General features: G+C 41.2%; 1 protein-coding gene across 1 annotated transcript; it reads left to right on the top strand.

Annotated features, from left to right (window-relative positions):
* The first annotated feature begins 619 nt into the window (after positions 1–619).
* SPCS3 (signal peptidase complex subunit 3) lies at positions 620–9,702 on the top strand. The gene is made up of 5 exons (XM_059156009.1): positions 620–891; positions 2,484–2,559; positions 4,695–4,769; positions 8,114–8,229; positions 9,309–9,702. Exons 1-5 carry the CDS (start codon positions 749–751, stop codon positions 9,439–9,441), a joined length of 543 nt encoding a protein of 180 aa, XP_059011992.1. The 5' UTR covers positions 620–748; the 3' UTR covers positions 9,442–9,702.
* Positions 9,703–10,806: the final 1,104 nt, after the last annotated feature.

The raw sequence follows: 10,806 nt of genomic DNA, 5'->3' as shown, positions 1-10,806 counted from the left end.
ATTCCATAGCAATTATCTCCTTTGATCCTAAAAACCCAGTGCAACCATTCTTTTAGTTATTGGAAATGCCCCATTAAATGCAAATATTCAAAATTGGTAGCATCAATTTTAAAATAGGTTTAGTCTGTAGTTGGAAGGCGAAGCATTAGTAGGAACTGGACTAAGGCTGGACGTGGAAAGTAAAGGCAAGGCAAACTGGTTTTGGGGACCTGGAAGGCCTTTCTCCCTGCCCCATACATACCCTCCAAAAAACTGTTCCAACTTTGACCAGATTTGACAAAGGGAAAGAGTTTTGTGAAGTGCTGCTTCCATATGCGACGCCTCAGAATACATTCCAAACTACCTGGCCTTGCTGCCGGATTTAAGTGCAAATTAATAAGACAGTAGCGCTGAAGAAGCCTCGGGGCTGACCACCATGCTGAAGGACCAAGAAACGGGGGTAGGCGAACCAGGGGGCCCGGAGGAGAGGAAGCGAAGGCAGGGGGCGGGCCTTCCGCGGAGAAACCCCACTCCTCCTTGCTCGTCGCTGATTGGTGGCGGCGATAGGCCGGGAGGGTGGGTGTGTCCGGGGAGGCGGGTGCGCGCGCGCTCGCCGGCGTTGGAGGAACCGGAAAGGAGGCGGGGCCGCGGCGGCGCGCGCTCCCGGGACGCGCGCGGCGCAGGCGGCGCGGATCGCAGGGAGCCGGTCCGGGGCCGGAGCGGGGTCCCTGGTGTGCGTGCGGAACGGGACTCCGGGGAGACGGTCGCGATGAACACGGTGCTGTCGCGGGCGAACTCGCTGTTCGCCTTCTCGCTGAGCGTGATGGCGGCGCTCACCTTCGGCTGCTTCATCACCACTGCCTTCAAAGACAGGAGCGTCCCGGTGCGGCTGCACGTCTCGCGGATCATGCTGTGAGTGCGGCGGAGGCCCGGCCGGCGGGGCGGGGCGGGGCGCCTGGACCGGGCCGGGGTGGGCGCCGAGGCCGGGCCGCCGCGGGCAGGGCGTCCGCGCCGCCCCGGGGGACCCCCTCCCCCCGCCCCGCCGCTCCTCCGCGGCCGGCGCCCCCGAGGACGGACGCCCCGGTGGACGTCGCGGCTTCTCGGCGTCCCCTCGAACTCCCACCCCTCCGCCGCGAATTCCCGGGCTTGCTCTTAAATTTTAATTTTGAGTGTTCCTCAGGCCGGTGCCTCGGCTTCCTTCCTGTTCCTCACTTCCCCCGCCCGCGCCGGCCAATGAGGGAGCAACACAACAGCGGAGCCGCGCCGCCGCCCGCCCGCCGGCTCCCGGGCCGGCTCCCCGGCTCCGCTCCCGGCTCCCCGCTCCCGGCTCCCCGCTCCCCGCTCCCCGCCGGCCGCCGCGCCTCGGCGCTGCCCTCTCAGACCGGACTCGGCCCCGCGTGCGGGCCTTCCGCGGTTCTCGCCCGGCCGCCTTCGCGGGGGTGTGGGGGCTGCCTCCCTCGGGGGCTCTGCCTTCTGGGGGCGCTGCCTCCTTCCGGGCGGCGCGGACTCGCAGCCGCTTTGAAGTTGGCGGGAGCCGGTGCGGTGCGCCGAGAGCCTGCGACAGCCCCGCGCTCGGGTCCCGCGGCCGGTTGAAGAGTCCGCGGGCTGAAGACATCTGCGAAAATGCCCCAAATGGGATTTATTTCAGAATGACGTTGTCATGTCCATGTGCCGGTTTAATGTTGCCTCGATAATGTGTGTTCGCCGGCACAGTTTTTGATACGTAGGTGGGTTTTTTTTCCCCCTTTTTCTTCTCCCCCACCTCCCGGTTCTCACATCTCTGTTCCATCTCGCGTCAGGGTCACTCGTTCTTCAGCCGTAGTTTTCTAGATGCCTTCGTCGGAGTCTCCGGCGAGCCAGTCACCGAAGAGCTCCTCTGCTGTGCAACGCGCTTCCAGATGCCGCCCCCGCCCTGCACACCTTTCCCCCTCCTGCTGCTCGCGGGGTACCGGGTTTTAGATTCCAGCAGACGCCGGCACTTTTTGCTGTTGTTAATCTAGAGCAAGTTTCTTAGCGTCCTGGGCCTTAATTTCCTTTTAAAAATAGAAATAATACCCAAGTCGTAGGCTTGTTGTGAGGATTATTTGAGATAATTACGAAAAATTCACTGTTGGGCCTCCCAGACACACAGGAAGCACTCGGTCAACACAGCAGCACTTCCCATTCATCTTAATTTTCCCGCACCCCTGTAGTCCCCTGTGGCCTTCTGCCCCGCCACCAGACTCACTGACAGCAGGTGTTCACTCTCCCTTGGAGCAGTTTTCACACTCTGCCCCCCATTTTGCTGGGGATTCTCTTTTAAGGTTTATGCTGTAGCTACAGACCTAATTTTTATACAGGATTAAAAGTTTTATCCTCTTTTCCCACTTGTAAGTTTCTCTGATTTTTTACTTCTTGCTGTTCCACCTGTGCCTCCAAGCTCCTGTGTTTCACTTTAAGGAACTGAGTGAATTGTATGTGCTGTTATGTGTGAAGAATGGTAAAACTTTTGTCTTTATTTTTAGAAAAAATGTAGAAGACTTCACTGGACCTAGAGAAAGAAGTGATCTGGGATTCATTACATTTGATATAACTGCTGATATCCTTTAAGAAAATATTTTATTGCCTTCTCTGTACTGGTATAATGATATACGTGTTGTTTAGTGATTTGGGGGGAGGTACAGTAGTCTCACTATCCCCTGAATCAGTCAGACTTTAGAAGTTTCTATAGGTGTATTTCCATTAGTAAAATAGTTTTAATATCTCCTCATTCACACTTGAGAAAATTTATTTATGGATTCTTCAGTTATTATTTTGTGAACAGATTTTAAAACTTTTCACAGAAACGTTAAACAGATTGAAAGCTTGAAGAGAGTTTGAATATTTCTTCTTTTTTTTTTTTTTTTAAATATTTTATTTATTTATTTGACAGACAGAGATCACAAATAGGCAGAGAGGCAGGCAGAGAGAGAGGAGGAAGCAGGCTCCCTGCTGAGCAGAGAGCCCAATGTGGGGCTTGATCCCAGGACCCTGGGATCATGACCTGAGCCGAAAGCAGAGGCTTTAACCCACTGAGCCACCCAGGCGCCCCTGAATATTTCAGAAAGAAAAAAATAGAATCAGGTCGATTGGATTATAGAAAGAGAACTGTTAGCAGTGCTCAGCCTTCCTAGATTGATTATTTTATGTACAATCCCAAGTAATATATCCATATTTCATGATAGCAGAGAGAAACATATGTTAAAAAAGTTAATTGTCATCTGTTAAGGTTTAGAAGTTCATTATCAGTATGGTTATTTGCAAACCATATTAGAATTTTGCCGTTATGGTTTTTTTAATAAGTACTTTTATAATGAGAGTCAAGAGAAATCTTAACGTTTATAAGAGTTACTTTAAAATGGGAATGATTTAATCTTTTTCTTTTGAATTTCCACCATTTGATAACTGTCCATTTTGGCCAATGTAATCTTTTATGGTCTTAGATTAATATGTTGGCAGCATTGTTCTCTGCCATGCCGTCTGATCACACCTACCTTTTTAAGACCTCAGGATTAAAATTGGCTATGGTGATTGCACTGTCCGGACTTCTGTAAAGCCACTGTCTCAACAGTCGGAGCAGATGACGAACCCGGGGAGTTTACCTGATAGGGCTCTTGACTGCCATGGAATTACTTTAACTTGATTTTTTAGAAATAAGTGTTGGGTTTAGAAGTAGACTAGAAATTAGTTCTCTAGGCACTTTGTGAGGAGATAGTGTAACTGTCAGAAGAGGCCTGTGGGAAACTTGGTATATCAGCTTTTAAGTTTTTGTGTCATTTTAAAACAGTCTGGTAAGAGGGAGTTTGGATCTCTTCCATAAAGTAACTTTATCTGGAGAATTACAGTGAAATTTCCTGACATCTCAATTATTGTACTTATATATTCTCAATCTCATCATTTGTAGTTTTTCTTAATGCTGCTGCTAAAACTTGAAATTGGGCCTTTTTTTTGTAAAGAGCTATTCTTAGACTTCAGTTCTAAAAGCAGAGTATAATGACCATGTTGCTGTCAGTATGTATAAAGGCGTGTAATAAAATGACTTAGCCATTTACATATGATACTTAATAAAATCCAGACACTTAATTTATTTCATTTTGCAGTAACACCAGTCTTGTAATTAATCATTGTGAATATTTTTTTGCACTCTGGTAAGCTGAGGAAATCGGATTGACGTTCAGCTGCATATTCTTACCAAAGCACTTTGTGGACTGAGACATTTTGATCTCCGTTGGCATGGGCTCAAAAGCAACATGAACATTTATTATATTTCGTTTAATTACATGAGCTGATTCATGTTTGTCTGTCAGTAAATTTAAACTATGATGATTGGTTATGCTTTAGAACTTCCGTGGAATTGAATATGCATCAAAGATTAAATCTTCTTTCTTTTAGACTTGGCTAATGTTACAGAAAGCTAAATTTTGTATTGTTCTATTACTTTCTTATTAAATCATAGTTAGAGGCACAGGGGAATGATGCTAATAATCTCACTGACACATATTTTTTTATTTTGAAATGAGATTTTATAATCTATTTGTCTTTTTTGTGTTTTTATTAAACTAGTGTCTCAGTATGTTTCTGAGCCACCTCTCTTTTTTCTATTTTAGTATTATTATTGCTGTGGATAATTAAGAATAAGATTGATTTAGAAGTTGTTTGCTGCTTTACGATTTTTATGTTCCTTAATATGTTTACATCTAGAGAATATATTTGATTGGAATGTTAAGCAATTGTTTCTTTATTTATCAGCAGAATATTCAACTAAAAATAATGTAAGTATATATATATAGAGAGAGAGATGTATTTTAATAATCCTTAAAATCTCATTCTTTATGAAAGGATATAAATCTTACATATTCAAAATATCTGACATGAGTCGTTCAGTAAAAATCCTAAGCCTCTGGAGAGGTGACTACTAAGAAAACATCTCTTTTGGTTGGTAGCCTTTTATTTTTTCTGTTACTATAGCTGTCTAGTATTCTTGTCCCCAGAATGCGGTGCATGCAGGGTAATCTGTAGGTATATAAGGAACATCATTAAGAGCTACTATTTCTTCCCTTATAGAGTTAGGAGGACTTGCTAGTTTTTCAGTTCATTAACTTTTCACTTGATGTTAAGATGGAGTGGCAACTGCTAAGCTCCTGATCTGTACTGGAAACGAGTACTCTAGCTATGTGTTTTTTGTTTAAAAATAAAAGGGAAAGAAGCCAAACTGTATGAGTACTTGCAATATGGACTGACGTTCATATGCTCAGCTCCGTGGTCAGACAGTCGCATGTCTCCGACAGCATGCAGGTTCTCCAGGGGTAGAGGAGGAATTCTGCAGGGCAGAATGGTTGACTGTTCTGCATGCAATTTATTTGTTCAAGTTCAGCGGTTTATAAAGTTGTACAGTATAATCCAGTTCAGTGGGTGATGTTACATAGTTTTAAATAAACAAATCTCACAAAATGGAAAAACGGCTTAAAAACATTCCTGCAGAGAAGTTACACACTGAAAATAACACAAATGGTTCAACCACATGTAAGCAGCGGGAACACAGCAGAGCTGATGTGTGTGTTCCTCTTTGGAGGTGCTCGGCCACATTAATGGGTTAGAAAAAGAGAGAACCTAGAGAGATCTAATACAAAGTTGTCTGAGAAACATTGGTCAAGAATATTATTAGAAATGCAAATTTATGTTCATTATCAGTGGTGATATATCGTCTAATGGCAATAGTGATGTGTACTATGTGCAGAATTTGTAAATAAATGCTTATTTTGGATTTGTGCTCAAAATAATTTGTGCTCAAATCTTTCGGTACCATTTCCAGTGATAAGCTCAGAAAGGCTGTTGTTGAATTAGGAGTGTACTAAGAAATGGGGAAGTGGAGTTGCGGTGCGAGTATCGAATTTTTTAAGATGAAGTATTCTTTTCATAGCTTTGGAGAAAAGATGGCAAGATGCTTGAATCAACAAAATCTGTGACCTGTGTTTACAACTCTCATTATCCATATATGTAATAAAAAACTATAAAGATAACACATTTTTTTAATCCTATCAGGTTATTTTAAAATCTGCCTAAATATTTGTATTTTTGTTTTGATGTGAGCTGTTCTAATCATCTTACTAAGCCGTATAGCTATAATTAACATCTCCATCTGTTGAGAAATATCTTCCTTTGCTTTGGAATTATATGGGATTCACCAGTTTCAGGATTTAAAAGTAGTCTTTTTAATCATAAACTAGAGCTTATAGAAGTTTTGTCATTAAAAGCTACTAAACTATTAGAATAAAACACTTAAAATTATTAATTTGTGATTGAAATTTATTGGTTCAGTCTGATTTAGAGCTTTTGTTGCAGATGAGAGGAAGGACTGAATTTTTTTTTTTTTTTTTTAGATTTTATTTATTTATTTGATAGAGCAAGAGACACAAGCAAGGGAGAGCAGTAGAGAGAGAGGGAGAGGGAGAAGCAGGCTCCCCACTGAGCAGGGAGCCTGATGCGGGGCTCGATCCCAGGACTCTGGGATCATGACCTGAGCTGAAGGCAGTTGCTTAACCAACTGAGCCACCCAGGCACCCCAGAAGGACTGAGATTTTTATATAGGATGTTGCTAAAACAGAAATCCCTGAAAGTGTTAAGTGAGTGATTGTGATAAATGAATTAAAATATGATGGTGAAATCCATGGAATTACAATATGCTTCTGTGTTGTTTTCACTCTCATGTTTGTTATCAGCGTAGTCTAGAGGTGATTTGTAGTTAGAGATGAGTCTACTTCTGTATTTTATTGGAACTATGTTCACTTTCAAGGGATGAAAAATTAACTTTATCTGCTGATTGGCTTGATCAGTTAACTGGAATTTTTAGTACTTCAATTCATTTTACATTCATTTTGATTGAGCATGTCTTTTATGCCAAATATTTTGTTAGGCCCTAGGATTACTGGATTGTGTAGGTTTTGAACCCTGCCCTTGAGAGTCAACAAAATGTTAGAACATATAGAAAAAGCTATTCTGAAGGTAAGAGTAATGACTGTATACACACATATCATTCTATAGCTCTCAACAGATTATTTGAATTAATATGTTAACCTTCTTGGTGACAGGTATATCTAAATTATATTCATAATTCTGGTTTACCTCAGTGTGACTAGTAAGTTAATACAACTGGGAACTTAACAGATCGTTCCTTTGGTGAAGGAATAAATGTGCATTAAAGTCATTTCACTTTGGCATATCTTAGATTATATATTCTTCAGGCTTGATGTTTCTGTTTTATGCTAGAAAAAGGCTTTGTGGTGAAGATTTGAACCTTCTTAGAAATAATGTCCACATTTCTTTTCAGCGAATGTAGTCACCACTCGCTGAGCAACTGACCTTCCAGGCTAAATAGTAATGGATGATAGCTTACTAAGAACAGATTTCTTGGGTTTAATAGCGGTCACAGATGTGTTTTCTCTGCACTTTATGCCCCTCATTTTCCAAACAGAACTTGGTTTTGATGTGTCAGAATAGCGGATTAAAAGAATTGATTTCTAGAACATTCGATAATAAAACAATGATGTGTCTATGATTAATGTAAAGAAGACTTCATTTCTTTAGTGATTCCTTGGTAATGTTAAGACCTTGGAGATACATAGATATTCCTGACCTAATCTGGCAGCAGAGACCTGTGTGAGGAGCATGGTGGAGCAGGAGTAGCTGTCTCAGTTTCCTGACACTTTTCAGAGTCCATACTGGGCTGGAAGGTCTCAGAAATTTTACAGGGAAAAGTGATTTAGGAGTATGCTTGCTTGCTTTCCGATGATTCTAATCCCTCTGTTTCTCCAAGGGCCCCACTCTGGAGTGCACATGAGTCTAAATAAAACCTTAGAGTAAGCTTTGAGGGCCCTAAGTAATACAGTTGTTTTAGCAAAAGCAGTGATTTGCTTTAGGGAAATTTTTTGTCCCAGAAAAGTTCAACTTCTTGTATCTATCCACTTGTTATTTTGTTATGTTCTAAGATTTTAGCAATTCCCTGAAAATGTGTATTCATTAATGTAAATTAAAGTATTTGCATAGCACTGCTTTTAATTTGAAGTGACAGAGTTGTAAGTTCTGATGAGTTATCTAATTAATTCTCATTTTAATGTAGGCTCTGAACCAAGTTGTCCTTTGGGACAAGATTGTTCTGCGAGGTGATAATCCAAAGCTGCTGTTGAAAGATATGAAAACAAAATATTTTTTCTTTGACGATGGAAATGGCCTCAAGTGAGCAGTTCTTTGTCATTCTTTTTTTTTTTTTTTTTTAAAGGTTTTATTTATTTATTTGACAGAGATTGCAAGTAGACAGAGAGGCAGGCAGAGAGAGAGAAGGAAGCAGGCTATGCGGGGCTTGATCCCAGGACCCTGGGATCATGACCTGAGCCAAAGGCAGAGGCTTTAACCCACTGAGCCACCCAGGCACCCTGGTTCTTTGTCATTCTTTACATGTAATTAAATATGTGGGGGAGAGAATTATATAATGTACTTTTGTTTTTAAGAAAGTGATTAGAGGGTAAAAAGGGGAAAGTTGAGAGAAAATAAATACAGATCTGATCTGGAAAATTGGGTAGAAACACTGCCACAGACATGGGTCTAAGATGAGCACTGAGTTCTTGTGCGGTAAGTGAAATGGCTCAGTCGTACTGAGAAAGGCCCTTAGCTGTTTCTGCTGTGACCTTTGCAGGGGGCCCTTCAAGAGGAGGTAGTGTGTGTGTCCAGGATTGACACTGAGGGTTCCAGCTGTGCTTACCTTCTCTGAACCCCCTTTCCTTTGATGCACAGGGAAAGAATTAGAATAACTGAGATTTTGGGTCATTTTAGCTCGTAAGCTCTGTGAGTAAACACTGGAAAGGAATTTAGGGGAGAGCTCTTGTAACCAGACCTCAGGTTTTGCAGATGAAAAATTGGAGCCATGAGTGATGATTTGTTCACAGTCTAGACAAGGAGAGAATTCGATTTCAAATCCTCGCCTTCTGATATCTAGCTCAAATCTCTTTCTATATTCTCGCTCTGTTTTACTCAATTAAGCTTTATGACCCATAGCTCTAATAACTGGCACTCACAAGAAGTGAGTGAGTTTAGTTAGGTCATTATGGGATGCCTGCAGAAAACCAGTGCTGGTTTTCCAGCGTCGTTCCTGGATTTCAAAGATTTGAAAGGACTTCTGTTGGTAGATTAGGATTCCGGCTACAAATAGCTGGTTATGAAGTATTTGAACCCCAGTGCTTGAACTAAAAATGTTTTTTGTTGAACTAAAAATGTTTCTGCTGACATCTAATAAAAATGTTTATTCTGTCTTTTTATAGGGGAAACAGGAATGTCACTTTAACCCTCTCTTGGAACGTTGTACCAAATGCTGGAATTCTACCTCTTGTGACAGGATCAGGTCACGTATCTGTCCCATTTCCAGATACATATGAAATAACGAAGAGTTATTAAATTATTCTGAATTTGAAACAACATATTTTTATACTTAATGAGTCATATCTTCTTTTTCTCTTCCCTTGCATCTTCATTTGGTTGTTCCTTTTCTTTTTTTACGGGGGGTGGTTTAAGAACTAACATCAAAGGCGTAGTTGAAGGGGAAAGGTTAATGTGCTACTTAATTTTACAAGCAAAACACACACAAAAAAGGCCACCAGAATATTATAAAAATATAAAAACAAGACAACTACACAATAAAGATTTGTAAAAAATTTATGTTTGAGGTATTCCCTGTATGTCCATGGTTCCTTACGGAATATACAGTGAGCATGAAGGGTAGTTAAGACTTTCAGGTGCCTGTGGAGTTAGAAGAACTGTATTTTATGCCTCGCATTCATGCAGGTTCACATTGGATGTGATGCAGAAGTGGACATTCTCTTTTTAGGTTATGTTGCATTACCAGAAAAATTAAAATGGTTATTTGTAAGACACCTGGTTTACAAAATAGCCAGAAGTGATGAAATTGTATTCCGTTTGTCTCTGGAATGCCCCATATGCTTGTTTTCCTTACAGCTGACTAGCAACTTCCTCCACTTAAAGACTAAATACCTCTTTATATGCTGTAAATCATTCTAACTCATTTTAAAGTCTCTTAAGTCAACCAAATATGTGTGTCTCAGTGCTTTCTCTAAAAATGTTCCTTTGTATTATATCTTTGTGTGAATTTTTAGCATTGCCATTGAAAGTTGAAAATGTTTGCATGGTTTACCTTCTGAGTTATGTTTGTTCTTGTGAGCATGCCTAGTGCCATGAGTGGTAGTTATTTAAAAGTTTCTAGGTCCACATTTTAATAATTATTGGGGTAATAATATTTATTGGTGCGCTTTTCCACTTCGAAGCACTCTCCTGTATTTTTACTGTGTGTTATCCTCGATGATCTAACGAGGTAAGTAGTACAGATGTTAGCTCTTTGCAGATGAAGAAACTGAAACCCGGAAGTTTATTGAATCGCTTTGAGGATTCATACCTAGCAAGGAAGATAGTTAAAACTTCAGTCATTCTCTAAGCGTATCCTTTCTCCTGTAGCTCAGAGTATAGACCAATCAAAATTCACTTACAATTTTCATTATGTTTTATGTTACCCTGGACACCCTCAAGCTGCCAACAACTTATGTAGAGATAATACCTCATTTCATTCTCTGCATAAATTAATATTACATATGTTAAAAGTAGAAGAATCCAGATGTATGTAGAAATGATTTAGAAATTAAATGCAGAATAATACATGGTTGAATATATGATCATATTGAATGTGATTTTTTCCTACCCTGAGCAAATAAACATGCTCAAGGAAGCAACTACAAATCAATTACCCTTAAA

Source organism: Mustela lutreola, chromosome 18, assembly GCF_030435805.1.
Source record: "Mustela lutreola isolate mMusLut2 chromosome 18, mMusLut2.pri, whole genome shotgun sequence".
Taxonomy (NCBI): Eukaryota; Metazoa; Chordata; class Mammalia; order Carnivora; family Mustelidae; genus Mustela; species Mustela lutreola.
The sequence above is the reverse complement of the archived record's forward strand: the minus strand, read 5'-3'. Positions and strand labels throughout refer to the sequence as shown.

Excerpts from the sequence above, each read along its gene's own strand:
- SPCS3 (XM_059156009.1), top strand. The coding sequence starts at position 749 with ATGAACACGGTGCTGTCGCGGGCGAACTCGCTGTTCGCCTTCTCGCTG. Across the intron at positions 892-2,483 it reads CACGTCTCGCGGATCATGCT|AAAAAATGTAGAAGACTTCA; the intron begins GTGAGTGCGGCG and ends CTTTATTTTTAG. Across the intron at positions 8,230-9,308 it reads GACGATGGAAATGGCCTCAA|GGGAAACAGGAATGTCACTT; the intron begins GTGAGCAGTTCT and ends GTCTTTTTATAG.